Raw genomic sequence first — 23,455 nt, 5'->3', positions numbered from 1 at the left:
CTGAAGAGCCAGTTCAAGAGCTGGTTCACATGTAAACAGGCAGAAACCAGTTTGAGCTGAAGAGTCAACGTCCAAAAACAAGATCCAGGAGCTCAAACATGAGGTTAACATGAGAAGTTATTCGCTGACAAACGATCGAGCTGCACCTGATTATCTACCAGCAGCTGGCGAGGCCATGGATCTGAGCCGTGAATGATGCCAATACTTCTGACTCTGAGCACAGAAATGTGTCGTCATGAAGCTCGCTGAGGGGGCATCCGCCGTCTGTCATGACAGCAGATTAAAGCTCGACAGGAAGCTGCTGATCGGTGAACGACGGCGCGGCGAGTCCGGTTAACAGAAGCAAACTAGGTGGAACATGAAGCGGAACATCAGGTGGAACATCAGGTGGAACATGAAGTGGAACATCAGGTGGAACATCAGGTGGAACATGAAGTGGAACATCAGGTGGAACATCAGGTGGAACATGAAGTGGAACATCAGGTGGAACATCAGGTGGAACATCAGGTGGAACATGAAGTGGAACATCAGGTGGAACATCAGGTGGAACATCAGGTGGAACATGAAGTGGAACATCAGATACACGTTGCAGTAACCCTCATCAGGAGGACGTGATGATCTGTAATGAGCTGCCATTGGCTGATAGCTGCTGTCAGAAGGTGAATTTATGCTGCGGCGCTGCCAAGTAGCCAAAAAAAAGGCTGGACCTCCAAGATCCAAGCGAACCACCTGGTCCTCAGCCCTCCTCACTGAAACTGTGTGCTCTGTGCTCGTGCTGGTCAGTGTCAGTGAACGCATCGTTCGCGAACGAGGGGAGGCACAGACGCTGTCTGTCGGGGCTCGATGGGGTTTGTCTGGATCTCTCATTCATTTCTGTGTCCACACCTGACTCGTGTAATCAGATTACAGTCGTCCCATCTTGCAGACAAATGAAGACATCAGCGTGTCACTTCACCTCCGTCCGTAACACCATGTAAAGCTAAAATGACTGACGGAAACAGAGCAGCCGACTGGTCCGTCAGCTGACAGACGCTGGCGTGCCTCAGACTCTCAAACTTTCCTTTTGATGTATTTACGTTCCTCCCTTCCTTCCTCTCCTTGTTGTCTCTGCGTTGTGTCTTCACTCTTGTCATTTGCATGTTTGTCGCCTCTCTGGGTTGAGATGTTTTTAGAAACCCCACAGGCCTTTTATGTTTCCTCACCTGAGCACTTTGTACTTCATTTCCTCTTTTTTGGTTTTGTTTGGCCCCCAGTGTATTTTAGTATTTGTGAAAAATCAACTAAAACATCGAAACATGAGGTTTTGGCGTCTGTCTTCATCTCTGGAGACTCGGCAGACGGAGGCATGTAGTTAAATAAAGGAAAATAAGGAGGACAGAGGACGGAGACGACACAGCTGATTAACAGGAAGCGCTGCAGGAGAACACGGCGACAGGCTGCAGCAGTCAGCGCTGGCTGCGTCTCGCACAGGAAGACTCCACACGTTTACACGTCCTCAGCGTCCCTTCACGCTGAAATGCTCCTCGTTCTGCTGTCCATCAGTCCGAACGCACACGTCTCACGTCCACATCACACGCTCCTGAAAACACGTTTGCTCGTTGATTAAACAGACATGATGTGACGCTAACTGGACCCTTCAGGACATGTCTGATGTCTCACTGAAAAGCGTCTCATCTGCAGCTTTAAAAGGAGCTTTGACCACAACATGTTCCGCCTCTTAATCTGCAGGGTCCTGATTGGTCGTATAATGTCTTAGTGTATGAGGACACACTCACACGACACACAGTCCTGCTGATGGTGTCAAACTGTTGGACTGATGGACAACTGCTGCTGACGACATGTCATGTACATGTACGTGCAGCCGTGGACAGATCGTCTTCATTCTGTGTGTAGATGATAGTTGTTGCTGAGTGGACTGCGGACACTTGTGTCTGTCCATCCTCGGACCCTTGTGTCTGTCCATCCTCGGCAGTCTTGCTGCGTCTCGCTCTCGGTCTTTCTTTCGGATCAACCAAGAGCAGCTCGGAGCTGCAGATCCTCGTCTGCCGTCACTGCCGACATCCTCGGCTCAAAGCCCACAGAGCGCCGCTGCAGAGGAATGAAACGCGGCGCTTTTGAAGGTTTTAATGAATATTCACGGACCCCCCAAACAACAGTCCCCTGCTGATCCAAGATGGCTGCCATCAAACCCTTCAACGTAAACAAAAGCAGGCGAGCCAGGAGCCGCGACTCGATTCATCTCTTGTGATGCTGGTTTGTACCCGGCGGGGAACATCTGCTCCATCCTGGAGAAAGTGATGTTTTGCAGGAATGGGTTGTGAGGCCGCTCAGAGGCAAACGGTTCTGTTCACAGCCGAACATGAAATCAATCAGCTTTGTAATGGTCTGCACCCAGAGCATGACAAACACTCACCGCAGCGCTCAGCTCTCTGAACGCCACCTCAGAAACACAGGGACGCACTCACTTCCTGAGCCGGCGCGCACTGAAAACCAGGCTCTCTGTAAATAAGATTTTACTCTACGGAGCCATCTTCCCTTGAACAACTTTGCTTTAAAATCACTGCCAATTATACACAGAAGTCAGAGCAGCTGCATCACATCTGAAATTTCAATCCCAGCAGATATTCAGGGCGGGCGATAGATGGCGCCTCATGGCGGCTGAATTTTAAAATGTCAGTGTTTTTGTGATGAACTTTAAAGAACCAGAGTCTCCGTCTGCTGAGAGCGGGATCATCACCGTCGGCCTCTTCTTCACTTCAGCCACGACACAGGACCCACAGGCTGATCCGCTGCTCTGCACCTCAGAAACAAAGCAGAGAGGCGGCCATCGAGGGCTCATCGCAGCAGCGGCCTTGTCCTCCGCCGGCCTCGGCTCCATCAAACAGCTCAGGACGCCAGTCAAATCTGTCCATTTCCTTGTGTGAAACCTCACTGTGCTGGTCTCAGAGCAGGCGGCGGCGCTGTTTGAACAGGTCGAATCAGTTTGTGTGGCTTTGACAGAGACGGAGCGTTAAGGAACAGCAGACGTCTGAGGCCCCGGCGGACCTCTGGGAGGCTTCAGGGCTGCGTTCAGATGGAACAACTCGCAATGACGCCCAGGCGAAGTTTTCCTAATGAGCGACGGCAGCTCGTCATGCACGGAGTCCACAATGAGTCCACGTTCTGCATGTCTGATGGGACCGCTTCGCACTATCGTGTTGAATTCACGAAAACCACATCTGTACGGCACCGCAGTAGAGCAGTGTGGGAGCTTTCGTAACAAACAAACACAACCAAACAAAACAACTAAACAAGCGTTGTGTGTCAGCGTTGTGTGTTGCCCTGTGTGTTAGCCCTGTGTGTTAGCCCTGTGTGTTAGCGCTGTGTGTTAGCCCTGTGTGTTAGCCCTGTGTGTTAGCGCTGTGTGTCAGCCCTGTGTGTTAGCCCTGTGTGTTAGCCCTGTGTGTTAGCGCTGTGTGTTAGCCCTGTGTGTTAGCCCTGTGTGTTAGCGCTGTGTGTCAGCCCTGTGTGTTAGCCCTGTGTGTTAGCCCTGTGTGTTAGCGCTGTGTGTTAGCCCTGTGTGTCAGCCCTGTGTGTTAGCGCTGTGTGTTAGCCCTGTGTGTTAGCCCTGTGTGTTAGCGCTGTGTGTCAGCCCTGTGTGTTAGCGCTGTGTGTTAGCCCTGTGTGTTAGCCCTGTGTGTTAGCGCTGTGTGTCAGCCCTGTGTGTTAGCCCTGTGTGTTAGCCCTGTGTGTTAGCCCTGTGTGTTAGCGCTGTGTGTTAGCCCTGTGTGTTAGCCCTGTGTGTCAGCCCTGTGTGTTAGCAACCCATGGTTCACATGTGACGCATGCCTGAATAATCCACCACGTCAGCATCAGTCAGCTGACTTCAGTCAACGGCTCGTGCTGACTTCACTCTCAGGCTTCCAAACACACTTGGGTTGAGTTGATGCAACATGCTGCTGTGGTTCAATCCCACTGAAATGAATTACTTTCTGATTTGTCACCTTCCCTGCAGCTCATCTGTCACCGGTGTCTGTCTCTGTCGATGAAGTCACATTTTACTAAATCTTGCACCAGCTTCTGATTGGCTGAAAGTTGAAACAGTCAAGTAACTTGCAGCTTTTAGCTTCGTCTGCGTTTGCTTCAGCGTCACTTGTCATTAAGCATCCAAAACAAGACGCCACCAAAACGAAACAAAAAGGAAAAAGAGCACGAAAGAACTTCAACTCCAAACTATGTTTGTAGCTATGAGCTTCAGCTCAGCCACCAAGGAAACATCAGTGCCAACTGCTGGGCTTTGACAGTGACAAAAAAAATGATATCATTCATGTGAGTTACTCATGTCCCCGTCGCCATGACAGTCCAGATGAAGACCGGCCAGTCTAGTCTGACCTCTAATCTGACCTCTAGTCTAGTGTGACCTATAATCTGACCTCTAGTCTGACCTCATTGGTGCACATCTTCATTCATCTGGACAGCTGTGCAGGTGCAGAAGAAGAAACATGCACCATAACCCTGAACAGTACTGAGTGCATCCATCCATCCATCCATCCATCCATCCATCCATCCATCCATCCATTCACAACAGCAGCCTAAACGACTCTCCGAGGCAGAGCCAAAGCAAACTGAAAGCACTTCTTGAACCATGTGGACCTCCTGGATGAATCTGGTCTCTTTTGACAGGAAACACTCTGAGCTTCAGTCTGTCAGTGCTGCTGCCGTCGTCTAACAGACGTTTGAACACGCTCAAGCAGAAGTTTTTATTTCTGCCTGAATCGTTCTTTGTGATTATCTGATTCTATTCCTTTGTTTGTTTGTGAGTCAGCTCTGCAGCGATCTGTAGCATCACTACAAACTTGAACATAACGGGCGGACCCCACGAGCCGCTACGCCCTTTTTAAAGTCATTAACGGATCAGTAACTTCCTTGACGGCATGTCCACTGTGTTCAGTTACTCACAGGACGGAGACGATGTCGCCTCGTTGGACCTGGTAGTTCCTCACACTCCAACGGTTCAGCAGGACAACGTCACACTCCGATGCCCCGTCTGGGTTCAGGAAAGGCTGCACGCACGCACGCACGCACGCACGCACGCACACACGCACACACACACACACACACACACAGACAAATACAATTTATATAAATATGAGCAACACACATATTTACACACATTTTTCATCCGTCATTGTCCAGTATAAATAAAACATGTAAAGTACACACTCGTATAAGTGTGTACTGTATATACTGCATACACGTATAAGTGTGTACTGTATATATCGTATACACGTATGTGTGTACTATATACCCAAACACTCGATGTTCTGGGTACACACTGAATATTTATTTCTTTGTATTGACACTTTACACAAACTTGGATGTAAAATGTCTTTGTTGGATCTGTTTCTATTGGAGTATTGAGAATCGAAGCTAGCTAGCTAACTGTTTGAAGCTAACTGTTTGAAGCTACCTGTTTAAAGTTAGCTGTTTGAAACTAACTGTTTGAAGCTAATTGTTTGAAGCTAGCTGTCTGAAGTTAGTTGTTTGAAGCTAACTGTTTAAGGCTAACCATTTGAAGCAAACTGATTAAGGCTAACTGTTTGAAGCTAGCTGTTTAAGGCTAAGTGTCTGAAGCTAGCTGTTTGAAGTTAGTTGTTTGAAACTAGCTGGTTGAAGCTAACTGTTTAAGGCTAACTGTTTGAAGCTAGCTGTTTAAGGCTAAGTGTCTGAAGCTAGCTGTTTGAAGTTAGTTGTTTGAAGCTAAATGTTTGAAGTTAGCTGATTGAAGCTAACTGTTTGAGGCTAGCTGTTTAAGGCTAACTGATTGAAGCTAGCTGTTTGAAGCTAACTGTTTGAAGTTAGTTGTTTGAAGCTAACTGTTTGAAGCTAGCTGTTTGAAACTAACTGTTTGAAGCTAATTGTTTGAAGCTAGCTGTTTGAAGTTAGTTGTTTGAAGCTAACTGTTTAAGGCTAACCATTTGAAGCAAACTGATTAAGGCTAACTGTTTGAAGCTAGCTGTTTAAGGCTAAGTGTCTGAAGCTAGCTGTTTGAAGTTAGTTGTTTGAAACTAGCTGGTTGAAGCTAACTGTTTAAGGCTAACTGTTTGAAGCTAGCTGTTTAAGGCTAAGTGTCTGAAGCTAGCTGTTTGAAGTTAGTTGTTTGAAGCTAAATGTTTGAAGTTAGCTGATTGAAGCTAACTGTTTGAGGCTAGCTGTTTAAGGCTAACTGATTGAAGCTAGCTGTTTGAAGCTAACTGTTTGAAGTTAGTTGTTTGAAGCTAACTGTTTGAAGCTAGCTGATGAAGCTAACTGTTTGACGCTAGCTGTTTAAGGCTAACTGTTTGAAGCTAGCTGTTTGAAGCTAGCTGATTGAAGCTAACTGTTTGAAGCTAACTGTTTAAGGCTAACTGTTTGAAGCTAGCTGTTTGAAGTTAGATGTTTGAAGCCAACTGTTTAAGGCTAACTGTTTGAAGCTAGCTGTTTGAAGCTAACTGTTTAAGGCTAACTGTTTGAAGCTAGCTGTTTGAAGTTAGTTGTTTGAAGCTAGCTGTTTGAAGCTAACTGTTTAAGGCTAACTGTTTGAAGCTAGCTGTTTGAAGTTAGTTGTTTGAAGCTAACTGTTTAAGGCTAACTGTTTGAAGCTGGCTAGTTAGTGTCACAGTGAGCGCCTGACTCACTCAACAGTCCAGACGTTCATGGTCCCCATGTTGAACCCCGTTACACATTTGCATTTGTGAAATTAACAGTCTTCACACTCATTTAGTGTGTAGATGATTCAAGAAACGATGACTCATTTAGTCATCTTCACACTTTCCCTTTTAATCAAGTAACGGTGGTGTTACAGATGGCCTGGCTGACCAAATGTTGATGTTTGTGAAATGGATTTTGGAGATTTTAGAGCATCTGCGTCTTTGCAGTTTAAAGTCTGTAATGTCAGTCACTGTATAACAATTAGAGCTCGCGTAAATCCACCCATCCTACGAACAGGACAGAGAAAGACTGCTTCAGTTCAGTTCATCATTCACCGTCGCTGTCTCCTCCGAGCCAGCGACTCGTTTTCACAGTGAATTATCACCTTAACGAGCTCCCTTACGGTTATTACAGCAATGCCCCAAAATGTATGCGCTGATTTATGGACGGATAAATGAAGCACGTCCAATCTTTGGAGACACTTTCACCCAAAACAGACACAGAGTTTTAGAATTAAGCTCCACACGACTGAATGAAGCCACAGGTGGTCAAACACGTCTGTATTATCAACATGCAGATCAATCAGCGACTGATTTCTGCTCCTCTTCATCGTGGTGGTGAACCTGAACTCCTCTGTCAGCGTTCAAAGGGAACAAACAGCAGAGATTTTCATATTCAAGCCATTAACTACATATTTCATACACATAAGAAACGTAATCTATGAAATTAAAAAGCAGATTCATTTCCCTTATTTCCAGACAGCCGCTGGTTTCAGATCATTTCAACATCGAGTGAAAATCAACTTTAAAATGTAATCAGGAGTGAATGATCCGCATTTCAATTCTGTTCAATTCTATTCAAAGTGCTTCCCTTAAAGGACAATTCAAACAAAGCAAGGCTGCAAACAGAAGCACACACAGACATTTTCACACCCAAAAACTACCGAAAAATACAAATACGACAGTTTTAGAAAGAGTTTAAACCCACACAGACCAGCTGGTCAGTCCATCAACATCCAACACCACAAAAAAACCACTCACTGTGTGCAGAAACATCCAATAATGCACACTGAGCAGAGGAGCAGCTGTCTGAAGCCATACTGGGATACTGGTGCATTCAAGGTCTCTACGGCGTTTGAGATTCTCAGTCAGCTGCGATTCAGCACACAGTTACTTTAATCAGAGTAATTATTCCTCACTGGTTTCTGGCTCCACGCTCAGGTGTTGAACCTGAAACAGGAGCAGCCAATGAATGAGCAGAGTGACGAATGCTTTGTAAAACGATTGGCTCCTCTCACACTGAGCCTCAGCGGGTCTGTCGGTGGGGATGCTGGACGACTCGAGAGGTCAACGATGTGCTTGATAATGACATCGAGTCGTCATCTGATCATTCTTCTGCTGTTCAGTCTTTAAGTCGTGTGATTAATGAGCTAAAGTCCTTTGTCCCTCACTGTCTTCAACCAAACACTTCAAACCATGAGACAGATTCTCTGCTGCCACGTCCTCCATGACGGCTCCATCACACACTCGTCTACGAGGCGCCGCTTCCTTCCGTCCTCAACAACAATAAAAATCATCATTCTTACTGGTCGGTTTGTGTCACTTCGTCGCGTGATGAAGGCCGCCTGAGCGACGCCTCGACGGTTTCATTCAACAGGCCATTTCACGCCTGCCGTGGTAACTGACAGAATATCTCTATCCGTCAGCCCCAAAATAAACATCCCTGCGAGCTCATCAGACGAGCTGGATCCTCCATCAGCTGCCCTCCTGCCACGCTCCTCCACATTACGGTGAGTCTGAACTAAGAGGAAAACGTACAGACGCTCGTCAGCAGCAGCTCCTCGTCTCATCACTAATTTACTTTAGTTTCAGAAACTTGGATGATGAAAGAGAAGGGTTTTCACAGAACAATGACAGTATAAACTCCTTATTCCAGTGTGCCGAGCTCTGTAATAGTGACACATTAACCTGGCGGACCTGCTGACCCACCTGTGGATCCACCATTAACAATGCATGAAGCGTCGCACCAGCACACAGGACGGCACTTCAGTCCACATCCAAACTACGACAGTGTCAGCTGCTGTCAGACGGCCAATGAGAAGACAGAGTTCAAACAACAACAGAGGACAACTCAATAAAGACATTAACATGAAGACAGACACAGAGCCTGTATCAGATCATCAGATCATCAGATCAATGAGATCAACGAGATCAACGAGATCAATCAGATCAATGAGATCAATCAGTTCATCAGATCAATGAGATCGATCAGATCATCAGATCAACCAGATCAACCAGATCAATCAGTTCATCAGATCATCAGATCAATGAGATCAATCAGTTCATCAGATCAATGAGAACAATCAGATCAATGAGATCAATCAGTTCATCAGATCAATCAGTTCATCAGATCAATGAGATCAATCAGATCAATGAGATCGATCAGTTCATCAGATCAATCAGTTCATCAGATCAATGAGATCAATCAGATCAATGAGATCGATCAGTTCATCAGATCAATGAGACTGATCAGATCATCAGATCAATGAGATCGATCAGATCACACTGAATCTCCGCTGAGCTTCTTCGTTGTCCATGTTCAGAACCATCCAGAAAACACTGTTTCCATGACAACAACCCAAGCCCTGCAAAAAGGATTAGGGAGCTCTCTCTCACTCACACACACACACACACACACACACACACACACACACACACACACACACACACACACACACTGAGTGAACGTTGTACTGTTGACCTGATGGTCATAATTTGTCCTCTGGGGACAGTCTGTCTCATAGCAATCATCAGCTGTTGACACATCAAACAAAATGTCAACCGCACGATGGCGCTAAAGAACATCTGAGAGGATCAGAGTAAAGGGGACCGATGGTCCAGCATCTTGGACATCTGGACCACATCCTGATCCAATCCAAGGCTGAGATTTATCACAGAATAAGTGAAACCTTTGACCTGATGGTGGCGCCAAAGGAAGTCAAAGGATCACAAACATCTTTCAGATATTCCCCGTGGGACCGTAAACATCTGCAGCAACAACACACCCCACGGTGGTCCAGACGTTTCCTGACGGTCCACCACTGCGCTAATGCTAGCATGCCTAACTACCCAGCTCCATGACGCTTTGACCTGTCAGGACGCCGTCTTTTCCTCACTTCACCTTCAGAAGAAGCAGCTTGGAGGACACATGGCCTCCTTTGTGTCTTTCTACCGTAAAGCTGCAGACGGAGACGGTGAACAGCACTGCCTGAAGACGGTTGGGTGTACAGAGCAGGTCTGGTCTGTCCTTTAATAACAGCGACGTGTCGGTGAGTCAGACTTTCTGCTGTTTCTTGCAGACTCGTTCACTATGGACGTGAACGTTGTGTTAAAGGTTTGTTTACGCTGACAGACTGAATCAAAGCTTCACATAAACAGATCAACCAGGATAAAACCTGAACCAGGAGCTGAGCTCCACAGAGCGTCTCACCGGGAGGACTGGGTGCAAACGTCTCCTCTTCTGAAGCCTTTGTGTAGTCATTTCATTCATTCATTCATTCATTCATTCATTCATTCATCAGAGCCTCAAACTCTTCAGAAGCCCTCGCCGCAGTCGGCTTCATGACCCGACATACGCAGCGACATGAATATACAACATGAACCGAAGAGCAACACGCACGTTTAATATTCATGCTCATTAAAAATAGAGAGCAGATTGTTTAATGCATAATGCAGCACACATCGGGGATAATAAGCCGCACGACAGGAAAACAACTCGGTCAAAACCCAACAGGCGCTTGTTTTTGTTTCCTTTGTACCTCTCTGCGCTCAGAGGAGAAGAGTGAAGGTTGTTTACTGTGTGGATGAGAAGAAAAGGAGCTTCAGGAAGCATCCATGGACCTGGTCCTTCAACACAGACCTGGTCCTTCAACACGGACCTGATCCTTCAACACAGACCTGGTCCTTCAACACGGACCTGATCCTTCAACACCGACCTGGTCCTTCAACACGGACCTGATCCTTTAACATGGACCTGGTCCTTTAACATGGACCTGGTCCTTCAACACGGACCTGGTCCTTCAACACGGACCTGATCCTTCAACACGGACCTGGTCCTTCAACACGGACCTGATCCTTTAACATGGACCTGGTCCTTCAACACGGACCTGGTCCTTCAACATGGAGACCTGGTCCTTCAACACGGACCTGGTCCTTCAACACGGACCTGATCCTTCAACACGGACCTGATCCTTCAACACAGACCTGGTCTTTCAACATGGACCTGATCCTTCAACACGGACCTGGTCCTTCAACATGGACCTGGTCTTTCAACATGGAGACCTGGTCCTTCAACACGAACCTGGTCCTTCAACATGGACCTGATCCTTCAACACGGACCTGGTCCTTCAACATGGACCTGATCCTTCAACACAGACCTGGTCCTTCAACATGGACCTGATCCTTCAACACGGACCTGGTCCTTCAACACAGACCTGGTCCTTCAACACGGACCTGATCCTTCAACACAGACCTGGTCTTTCAACATGGACCTGATCCTTCAACACGGACCTGGTCCTTCAACATGGACCTGGTCCTTCAACACAGACCTGGTCTTTCAACATGGAGACCTGGTCCTTCAACACGGAGACCTGGTCCTTCAACACGGAGACCTGGTCCTTCAACACGGACTGGATGCTTCTACAGCAGCAGGCCGCTTCATGGTCAGTGCTCAAGAAGGTCTGGACAAATGCACAACTGAAGCTTCTAGTCCTGCTTTTTTCCCAAAGGCAGCCACTAAGATAAGATAAGTTAAGACTTATCTTATCCTCTCCACCTCTACAAGAAAATTAAATGACGAAGTACAGCACTGCCTTCCTAAATGACCGATACGAGCCATTCTGAGCCTGATGGCCACTACTGTGAAAACACAAGACGACGCCAACCACACCTTCATTACCCACAACGAAACTCCACTGCTGACAGGTCGTATGTCATGCTAGTAACGTAGCCTGTAGCCTGTAGCAGAGCGGAGCAGCAGCTGCAGAGATCTGCTCAACAGGCTTGGTTCAACTGGATGTCTCCAACCAACGCTGACTCAAGTGACATCACCTGAGGACATTTATCAGACTTTTAACCACAATTTTTAAAACATGTGTAGTAGAACTGCCCAACGCCTGGAAACACCAGTGGTAGTACAGCGTGAAGAGATCTCCTCGTGAGTACTGTTAGCCAAACCATTTTCATTGCACATGAGGGACTAATGTTAAAGACAGACTTTGAAAAATGTGATTTTTTTAAGTTCAAACCATGGCTACTGTCAAATCTCAATTCTGATTTGTTGGAAGGAGTATGTAAACCTTTAGTTACCACACAGACACTTATGACGCAGGTGATTGTTTGTTGTCCTAAATGACTGTGCTAGCATTAGCCTGTGTAAGCTAAAGAGCTTGGAGCTAGTTATCACGTGAACAAAAAAAAACAGCGGCAGGTTCTCATTGAACGGCGATCAGCAGCCAACAGCAGGCAGCTGAATGCAGCGATATCCTCTTCAGTGGAGGGGCAAAGTGTTCAAGACCCCTTTCTGTTTAGCCAGATGTTGCCTAGCAACACATGCAGCATAGATTCTGAGGAATGTTTTTATTTTTATTTTTTTAGTGATGTATAAAAACACTGGCATTTTTAATTCGATGACATGCTGCGGAGCAGTTTTTTCTCCTCTGACCAACAGCCTGACTACAAGCTCTCCTCTGGTAATCAGAGGACAAATACATGCAGAGTTGGTTCATAGATCATTTATTTTCCCAACAGCAGAGCAGCACAGATAAATGAGCTAGGAGTCAGTCAAATGACCAAACTGAAGCTTTCAGATTTTCTGCTCATCAGCACTGAATCATTATTCTGCCTGGCTGTTCTGGATAAAGCCTGTGAACGAGGGGCTGCTGTTGGTCTGCCGGTAAGCCAGCAGTGGGCGAAGTAACAGATGGACGAACCACAAGACACCGACGTGTTACACATCACACCTGTTCGGCTTCCGGAGCGTCGTCACGCTATCTGAAGGTCACACACTGGGGCAACGTTATGCGAGCGTCAACTGACCACGCTGTCGGGGTGCTGTGACCTCTGACCTCTTTGCTATCTGTCTGTTGTTGTCTGTTAAGTTAGAGGTTTCAGGCTGCACTCCTGATTGGTGGACGTGTTGTGATGTCTCACCTGCATCGACGCTCCCTCCACTCGTGCCACGTAGGCAAATCGATCAAGGACGGTGACGGTGACGGGAACAGCGACAAAGAAGCCGCTAACAAACGCCCGCAGGTAGCGCCTTCCTGCCGTTGCTTGCTGAGCCATCACCTGGACAGGAAACAACAAAAAACAGCAAACAACATCATCAGAACCGTGACGACAGATAGGAAACCCAGCTGCACTCAGGTTAGAATAGATTACGTTTGATTAAACTTTATTGATCTCTGTGGGGAGAGCAGGTCGAGCCAACGGCAGGAGAGTCATGGAAAAGTCACAGAGCAAACAGCTCAGAGCAAACAGCCACAGCATGAGCAGGTGCTAAGTGAAGAGCATGTAGGAAAGCAGTGAAACAACTGAAAACCACGTCGCAGCATAACAACCAAAATAAACATGAAGCAAACAAGCTTCTTGTCCTCCACGCTGCATCTGTGTATCAACACGTGACCTTTGTCTGGATGAGGAAACAGCACGTTAACGTCGCTGTCAGTCCTGCACAAAGGACTGTGATCAGTGGTCGGATCCGCCGGTGGTCTGACTCACGTTGTGTCTGGATGTCGTGATAGTGTGACCACACAAATCTTCACTTAACTCTGCCTCTTCTTGCTATCACACCTTCCCTCAGAGAAGGTCAGGGTCAGGGTTCGGGGAAAATGAAGGACGTCTGTGCACGGTCTTGCTCCTCTGACCTCAGATGCACCATGTTTGCTGATGGTAGCATTCCTCTGCAGTGGAAGCAGCAGTCTGTTGCTGAAGCTGTCTCGTGCAGGGGGGGGATGGGCTGTCCATGACTGATGTCAGCTTGGCTGACATCCTGCTCCCACCTCCTCAACGGTGTCCAGGGGGCAGGCCAGGACAGAGCCAGCTCTCCTGGCCAGTCTGTTTAGTCTTTTTCGGTGTCTCTCAGAGCTTCCACAGCCCCAGCAGACCACTGCGTAAAGGACTGTGCCACCACAGAGTCCACAGTGTCCTGCAGACTCTGAAAGACCTCAGTCTTCTTAGCAGATGGAGACTGTGGTGAGATCATTTTAACAAATCATCAGCTGTACAACGTTCTCTGCGGATCATCAGCTGACCTTTGTGGGCTTCACGACTGAGACAGTGCTTCAAACTAATGGAACCGATCACACTGCATCACTGGATAACATCCAGTATTTCTGCATGTATCAGTCTAACTGTTGGCGCTTAATCACCACATACAGGAAGTCTTCCTTCCATCAGTTTCGCTGCAGGTTTGGACACACTGAGCCTGTAGTTTTTCATCCACTTTGCTTTTTACAGCATGCTCCAGGAAGCCCAGACAGGCGTGAAATGACCGAGCGGCCGGCAGCAGCGGCGGCCATGCACCGCTGCCTTCAGCAAACAGCCAACAGCCTCGTGTGGACGTCCACTGTACTCACTGCAGAGATCTGCTACAGCTATGACCTCCACATCACAAGACTTCAAATGAAACATCATCAAACCCACAATGTACTCTGAGCGACTCCACATCTGTAGCTGGACAAGCGTCCGTCACTGCAGCCGTGAACTGTCACAGAAAAGAAGAAGCTAATCTGAGTGTAGCTTCACTACGATGTGAGTCTCCACACGACATGACTGCCAGCCAACAAGACGGACTACTACAAGAAATGGAAATGCCAATTAAAGAGATCTGAATTTCAGTCTTATCATATGTTTCTGTGGGGTCAATGAAGGGTGAACCTGATTCCTTCAACTTCACAAAGAAAGACAGAGAAACCCTCTGATTCAGATCCAGGATCAGTGAGTGAACAACATCCATGATCACAGCATCCAGCAACAGTGTCTGCCTTCATGTGTCCATCTCCTTCATCCTTCATGTGTTCACAAAGTGCTGAACTCGCTCCATCCTCTGTGATCGACTGAGCCTTTCATACCCAATCATGATCCTCTCACCTGTTCACCTGTGGGACGATCCAAACAGGTGTTTCTGGAGCGTTCCATCTTTCAGTCGCTGCATCAGATTCACAATCAGAGATATTTACAGAAATCAATGAAAACACTGAACATTTTGACTCTGAGCTGTTCTCAGGTCAGTTTGTGTCAGAGAGGATCAGATCAGCTGATCACTTCCTGTTTATTGGTCTTTTACATTCCCGGCTGTTCTGGGATCAGGGTTACACACACACACACACACACACACACACACACACACACACACACACACACACACACAGTGCACACACTGACTCTCTCTCACACACACACACACACACACACACAGTGCACACACTGACCCACACACACACACACAGTGCACACACTGACTCTCTCTCACACACACACACAGTGCACACACTGACCCACACACACACACACACACAGTGCACACACTGACCCACACACACACACACACACACACACACACACACACACACACACACACACACACACACACACACACACACACACACACACACACACACACACTGTGTGTGTTCCTGGCCTCGCTGTGTGTTACGTCCTGTTACACACAGCGATCTTCCTCCTCTGGGCTTTGGGAGACATCGCTCAGCCTCGGCGTGCTGGAGGGAGGAAACTCCGGCGCCGCAGCAGAAAATCTCCTCCAGCATAACGATCCATCCTGACACGAACATATTGCCATTACGCTTCAAACCGCACACACAACAAGTGTATCATCAGAGGGAGCTCGCCGAGGAGCTTTGAGGTTTCGTGCGATGCCTCGGAGGCCCGCGGCGCCCACGGCCCACCTTAAAATACAGGCTTCTGGGGAGAGAATCCAAAAACCACACTTCCTTTCTCAGGTTTCATTAAAGATGCGTCTTATCAATAAAGCAGCGTCCAGCTGTCCACGTCTGGGAGCCACAGCGGTGTGTGGACCACGTTCAGTATTTTAACTGGTCTACATTATAAAGTCCATTCTGCATGTGCTGTAAATAACACAAACTTTTGGTTGGCAAAGCAGTAACTGGTTCCCGAATCAGCCGATCAGAGTTATTGATCAGCTGTGTGACTGCTAACTTGACTTCGACAGATGTGATGGTGACTGTCGCTGCTGAAACCCGACTCCGGCTCAGGAAGCACAAACTCCAACACTGCAGCCTCAAACCAGGGTCGAGCTCTTTTGGGACAGCCAGCTAAGTGACTGAGACGCCGTGAGGAGACGAGCCGTCAGCTGCCGTGATGATGACGATGATTCAGGCGGTTTGCTCTTCCTCAACAAGCTCACACGCTGAAGCGCTCGGTGGTAACCATCAGTCATTCAACAGGCCGTCCTCTGGAACAGCCCACATCAGGGGGACCCACCAGCATGTGTTGTGTATCGTTGGATATTTAACAAAGATGCAGAGCTCTCATTGGCTGGCTTGTTTTTCCAACCATGAATACAACCAATGAGCATCAATGAGCACAAACCCAGAGCCTTTTGAATGAGTGAGAAACCAAAACACCGCCGACATGGAGACAAACGACTTCACGCAGCACATCTCTCTCCCGCCATTGTTATTCATGTCGGCACTGATATGCAGAAGCAGCTCCGTAACAAGGCGAGGCAGCAGAGCAGACGAGTGATCATCAACGGACGCTCGCTGCACTTATTAGACTGCGACAGGCAGAAATAAGAGCTCCTGCTTTTATATCAGCTCCATAAGAGACATAAGAGAGAGAGTGAAGTTCAAGAGCGGGACGAGCTCCTCAGGCATCGGTCGAGAGTTCAACAAACCCATGTCCACTGACCCTTTCCCATTTATTCAGATTAGCCAAAGACAGAGGGTATAAACATCAGCTTCAGGTCAGACCTCAGGTCAGCACATCAGCCGGGATCAAGCCCAGACTTTGTGGTGTGCTTTTGCTCCGACTGCTGGAATTGAATTTCTGGGTCTGTGGGCTGGACTCCATCTCAGCCGGTGACGAACGCTGCCGTTCCAAAGCTTTTCCAGACCGATAAATCCACAGGGAGGACGCAGCAGGCAGCGGGACGCCGATTACAGCCGCCGCTCTGAGACTTCTGCCGGGGCAGCATCTCTGGGCTTCGCCGACGGAGAGCCGTATAAAACCTGACCTACAGAGAAGTGTGATGGAGGCTGAAGGAAGGGAGAGCTGTGGCACAGAGGACGAGGACACGAGCCTGACGCTGTCTTCATCAAACCAGTCTCACGCTGTCTTCATCAAACCAGTCACACCAGTCTGACGGACAGCTGCCGATGAAGAGTTTAAATGACGGCACAGTTTGAAACAAATGCAGAGACTCACAGAGAACAGCAGCGTGTTCTGAGGCGGTCAACGCTGACAAGATAAGATAAGATAAGATAAGTGTAGGAGCCGCATTTAAGTTTTTATGCTGTACATTATTTACTTCATTTGCAGTATTTTGTGGGAGTGTGTGAGTGCGTCCTCTGCAGGCGATGATGGCGCCACCCTTTAAATGGCTGCTGGTAGAGCGTGGCGGGGAGGAGGCGGGCCAGCAGATACCGTCATTGACCGCCCGGTCTGTGCGTGGCTCGGGCTGAAAGCTGCTGCGGCCTGTTCCCTTTGTCTCGCCATAGAAATATTACACAATCTTTAAAACATTTGCATCTTCATGTTGTATTTTCTTTCATTTACAATAAATGACCGACAACAGTCAACAGTCAAACTCTCCCAGAGGATTCTTTCAGGACACAAGCTGCAGTCTGACGCGGCATCGCCTGCTTCACCTCGCGGCACAAACTCTTAGGAAACAGGATTTAGGGGGTAAAGGAAAACCCAAAACGGTTTTTGCCACTACAATAAGATAAGATAAGATAAGATAAGATAAGATAAGATAAGATAAGATAAGATAAGGGCTCATTGGGCTTTTTTCAAAAAGGTAAACACTAACATCAGCTGAACGAATGATCGGTTCCACACGTGGACACACAGTGGAGCTGACTTCCAGGAAAAAGAGGATTTCAACACGATGCTGAGCTTCCTTTGGACATTGAACGTACCAACTAAAGTCTGTCCACTTCCAACCTGAGAAGCGTCCTTCACATACGTCCAGAGACCGGATCCAGGACAACGTAAACATGTCGGATGAGGAGCTCCGGTGAGTCACGGCGGTCATGTGGTCACGTCACAAACAAGCTGTCAGCGTTTGGAACTTCCTCTCCATCACTTGTCCCCACTGTGGACGTCCTGATGGTGCAAAGGTCTCTGAAGACATGAGGGTTTAATGAGCATCATGCTAATGGACAGAAGCTACGCCTGAAGCGTTGCCTCTGATGGAGCAACAAAACGTCCTGTGGCTGACTTTGCATGAGGAGCTTATACGGAAGAGGTCACTCGCCAGATAATCTCTTTAACCTCATCAGCGAATATTTATTCGTCTCCAGACCGCCGTGCTCGCCGTGCTCGCCGTGCTCGCTCAGCCACAACTAAGGTGATTATTGGACGGCTGTCAATGTTGACTGTAAGCTGGGGGATCCAGGCCCACCGCTGGGGACACAAATGGGATTTGTCTCTCATGCAGAACATCAGACGTGGCTTTTTAGGCCACGGCAGCAGGGACAGCTTCACGAACATCCACCTCGGAGGGGACGGACACATCCCAACACTGAGGAGTGTCTCCACCACGAGACACAGGCGAGGGACACATCCCAACACTGAGGAGTGTCTCCACCACGAGACACAGGAGAGGGACACATTCAAACACTGAGGAGTGTCTCCACCACGAGACGGACACATTCAAACACTGAGGAGTGTCTCCACCACGAGACGGACACATTCAAACACTGAGGAGTGTCTCCACCACGAGACACAGGAGAGGGACACATCCCAACACTGAGGAGTGTCTCCACCACGAGACACAGGAGAGGGACACATCCCAACACTGAGGAGTGTCTCCACCACGAGACACAGGAGAGGGACACATCCAAACACTGAGGAGTGTCTCCACCACGAGACGGACACATTCAAACACTGAGGAGGGTCTCCACCACGAGACACAGGAGAGGGACACATCCGAACACTGAGGAGTGTCTCCACCACGAGACGGACACATTCAAACACTGAGGAGTGTCTCCACCACGAGACGGACACATCCAAACACTGAGGAGTGTCTCCACCACGAGACACAGGAGAGGGACACATCCGAACACTGAGGAGTGTCTCCACCACGAGACGGACACATCCAAACACTGAGGAGTGTCTCCACCACGAGACACAGGAGAGGGACACATCCAAACACTGAGGAGTGTCTCCTCCATGAGACACAGGAGACGGACACATTCAAACACTGAGGAGTGTCTCCACCACGAGACACAGGAGAGGGACACATCCAAACACTGAGGAGTGTCTCCTCCATGAGACACAGGAGACGGACACATTCAAACACTGAGGAGTGTCTCCACCACGAGACACAGGAGACGGACACATTCAAACACTGAGGAGTGTCTCCACCACGAGACGGACACATTCAAACACTGAGGAGTGTCTCCACCACGAGACACAGGAGACGGACACATTCAAACACTGAGGAGTGTCTCCACCACGAGACACAGGAGACTGACACATCCAAACACTGAGGAGTGTCTCCACCACGAGACACAGGAGAGGGACACATCCAAACACTGAGGAGTGTCTCCACCACGAGACACAGGAGAGGGACACATCCAAACACTGAGGAGTGTCTCCACCACGAGACACAGGAGACGGACACATTCAAACACTGAGGAGTGTCTCCACCACGAGACGGACACATTCAAACACTGAGGAGTGTCTCCACCACGAGACGGACACATCCAAACACTGAGGAGTGTCTCCACCATGAGACGGACACATCCAAACACTGAGGAGTGTCTCCACCACGAGACGGACACATCCAAACACTGAGGAGTGTCTCCACCACGAGACACAGGAGAGGGACACATCCAAACACTGAGGAGTGTCTCCACCACGAGACGGACACATTCAAACACTGAGGAGTGTCTCCACCACGAGACACAGGAGAGGGACACATCCGAACACTGAGGAGTGTCTCCACCACGAGACGGACACATTCAAACACTGAGGAGTGTCTCCACCACGAGACACAGGAGAGGGACACATCCGAACACTGAGGAGTGTCTCCACCACGAGACGGACACATCCAAACACTGAGGAGTGTCTCCACCACGAGACACAGGAGAGGGACACATCCAAACACTGAGGAGTGTCTCCACCACGAGACACAGGAGAGGGACACATCCAAACACTGAGGAGTGTCTCCTCCATGAGACACAGGAGACGGACACATTCAAACACTGAGGAGTGTCTCCACCACGAGACACAGGAGACGGACACATTCAAACACTGAGGAGTGTCTCCACCACGAGACGGACACATTCAAACACTGAGGAGTGTCTCCACCACGAGACGGACACATCCAAACACTGAGGAGTGTCTCCACCACGAGACACAGGAGACGGACACATTCAAACACTGAGGAGTGTCTCCACCACGAGACACAGGAGACGGACACATCCAAACACTGAGGAGTGTCTCCACCACGAGACACAGGAGAGGGACACATCCAAACACTGAGGAGTGTCTCCACCACGAGACACAGGAGAGGGACACATCCAAACACTGAGGAGTGTCTCCACCACGAGACACAGGAGACGGACACATTCAAACACTGAGGAGTGTCTCCACCACGAGACGGACACATTCAAACACTGAGGAGTGTCTCCACCACGAGACGGACACATTCAAACACTGAGGAGTGTCTCCACCACGAGACACAGGAGAGGGACACATCCAAACACTGAGGAGTGTCTCCACCACGAGACACATCCAAACACTGAGGAGTGTCTCCACCACGAGACGGACACATCCAAACACTGAGGAGTGTCTCCACCACGAGACGGACACATTCAAACACTGAGGAGTGTCTCCACCACGAGACACAGGAGAGGGACACATCCAAACACTGAGGAGTGTCTCCACCACAAGACACAGGAGAGGGACACATCCAAACACTGAGGAGTGTCTCCACCACGAGACACAGGAGAGGGACACATTCAAACACTGAGGAGTGTCTCCACCATGAGACACAGGAGAGGGACACACCAAAGACATAATGTGATGTTTGTGAGGAGGGAGGACATCTGTGGTCTCTGGCTGTCCATCATGTCTCTGAGCAGCTCTGCGCTCTGTGCTGGGACATGTTTGACTGAACCAACAGAAATCTGCTGTCAAAGTCGGAGTCTGACAACACGAGTGTCCAATTCACAGTCATCAAAGACGTCTGAGAGACAGAACACTCAGCTTCTGTCTGATCAATGATGTCAAACATTTCATCAATAACTTCAGTTATTGATCGGTTTCCCTCCAAGCTGCCAGCTCGTTGAGTACAGCAGCTAACGTTAAGATAAGATAAGGTCAGCCTTTATCTTATCTTAGGTGGCAGCAGCTCGTTGCTTTAGCGTGTTTGGTTTGATTCCATTAGTAGTTTTTAGCTTTTATTTAGTTTAGCACACAAAGCGGCTGTTAGCTTTGACAGACGTGATGGAGTCTGGCTGTCTTATGTGTGGGGGAAGTTTAGGAGGGACATGTCTCCTCTGATAACAACTCATGGACATCTGAAAGAGGACACATTTAAACACTAAACAAACAGAAACAACAGCTTTATTTCAAATTGATGTCGTTAATCAGTGTGTCTTTCCACCATCAGTCGCTTCACGGCCCCACAAGCAACAGCAGCTGTTTGTCATCACACCATTAATCGATCTGTCTCCTGTCGATCGGTCGATCGATCAACAGACTAACTGTTTCAGCTCAACTGTAAAGAAATGTCAGGTACACAGAAGTAAACGGCAAAGTTACCACCTTTCCTCCCAACTGAGTACCAGAAGAAAGTGGCCTGAAAACAAACATGCACGAACCTCAGAACTGCAAGCTCCCAGCCTGTGAGTATACCTGTACAGGTATCCAACCTGCACAGTGCTCAGTAGTCTTCCACCTCTGCCTGTTTGCAGCAGCAGTGACAAACTTTCTTCACAGACTGAACACACTCTGCAACAGTCACTGAAACATCTCCGCACTTCCACCTTAACAGCATTTATCCTCAAACAATCTGCGTTTTCCACCTTTACGCTCGCTCAGCACAGGTGTAATCAGTCACGCTGCCGCTGCACTTCACCCTCCGTGTGCTAACAGCTAGCCGCTAATGCTAACCGGCTTTCACTTTTCAAACAAAGACGTGAATGAAACAAGATGTCGCAAACAGCGGCTGAGTGAAACGCGCAGGGATGAAGCAGAAGTCTGCTTACTGTCGTCTAACGTCACAACTTTACCTGTGAAACTCAGGCTAAAGCTAAAGAGGCTAACACACCTACCCGCTGCCTCAGGTCCGTCTTCCTGTTGTGGTCCTACGTCAGCGGCGGCCGCCGGGTCCTAAAAGCCGCCGGACGTTATGAATTTAATGAAAGTGATTTTAAAATACAGTCATTTTCTACCTGATTTTAATAAAATAATAATAATCATAAAAAACACAAAATAAAAAATCCTACAACTTTTTTTTATCAACACTTCATTCAGAGTCAACAACAAATGAAGAAACATCAGAATGTCTAATTATTTTATGGATGGATGGATGGATGGATGGATGGATGGATGGATGGATGGATGGATGGATTCTGTTTTATGTTTAGAATGAGCGAAAGTGTGATAAGATAAGATAAGATAAGATAAGATAAGATAAGATAAGATAAGATAAGATAAGATAAGATAAGATAGACTTTATTTATCCCACAATGGGGGAAGTTGACCAGTTACAGCAGCAACAAGACAGAGTGTAAATAAATAAATAAATAAAGAGAATAAAAAAGTATTGCACAAACGTTATATACAAAAAGACAGCTCACTGGATGCTGACGGACACTTTGGTCAAGATCAAATAAGTAACAGTAGAAGAAGAAGCAGTGGAGGAACGAGTGATGAAGGAAAGTGAAACTCGTACCGATCCCAGTTTTAAAGGAGACGTAGCTCTTTAATGATAAGGAGACCGGCTTCTCCTTCAGGGCTTCATTAAAAGCAGGATGTAGAAACCATTATCAGACCGGCGGCCTCTCGCCACCTTTTCCACCGACCCACAACGTTTGCTGAGGCACAGACGAAGGTTACATAATCTGAGTGATCAGGAAACGTTACAGGGCACATTTGGTGAAGTGCTGATTGTACTTTATGTAAAACTAAGACACTTTTCAAAGTGAACATACAAAACAATTCACACATAAATCGAAACCGTGGAAGATTAGGAAACCGTGACGAGGGAGAAATATCCAAAGAAACAGAAAGAGAGTCGATCGGGAACAAAACGGAAATTATCTGTGGAACCAAACACTATCAAGTACAAACAAACCATTATCACAATAGATGATCATTAATTAATCGACTAATTGATGACTCGACTGATTGGTTCGGCTGTACTTGTATAAACTGCTGGAGTTTAACTGATAACAAAATTTCCTATTTTCTAAACTCCTCCTATGTTTGTGCATAAATATCTTAATTTGTAAAGTAACCAACGCTCTCAGATGAATGTAGTGGAGTAAAAAATACCTCAAACTTAA

The 23,455-nt window shown here is 47.8% G+C and overlaps 1 protein-coding gene across 3 annotated transcripts in view; it reads right to left on the bottom strand.

Moving 5' to 3' along the window:
• Positions 1 to 22,269, bottom strand: part of immp2l (inner mitochondrial membrane peptidase subunit 2) — an 88,628-nt gene extending 66,359 nt beyond the window's left edge. The window contains exons 1-3 of one of the 3 annotated variants that reach the window (XM_070972782.1): positions 22,220 to 22,269; positions 12,879 to 13,016; positions 4,939 to 5,042 (exon numbers count right to left, since the gene is read on the bottom strand). In XM_070972782.1, the coding sequence (XP_070828883.1) occupies positions 4,939 to 5,042; positions 12,879 to 13,013 (239 nt within the window). In that variant the 5' untranslated portion in view covers positions 13,014 to 13,016; positions 22,220 to 22,269. Of the gene's footprint in view, positions 1 to 4,938; positions 5,043 to 12,878; positions 13,017 to 22,177; positions 22,198 to 22,219 lie in introns of those variants that run through there. The other 2 variants (XM_070972780.1, XM_070972781.1) reach the window with 2 other exon arrangements.
• Positions 22,270 to 23,455: the final 1,186 nt, after the last annotated feature.

The sequence above is a fragment of the Chaetodon trifascialis genome, chromosome 10, assembly GCF_039877785.1.
Source record: "Chaetodon trifascialis isolate fChaTrf1 chromosome 10, fChaTrf1.hap1, whole genome shotgun sequence".
NCBI classification, from domain to species: Eukaryota; Metazoa; Chordata; class Actinopteri; order Chaetodontiformes; family Chaetodontidae; genus Chaetodon; species Chaetodon trifascialis.
Note: the sequence above shows the minus strand (reverse complement) of the source record. Positions and strands in the feature narration are given on the sequence as shown.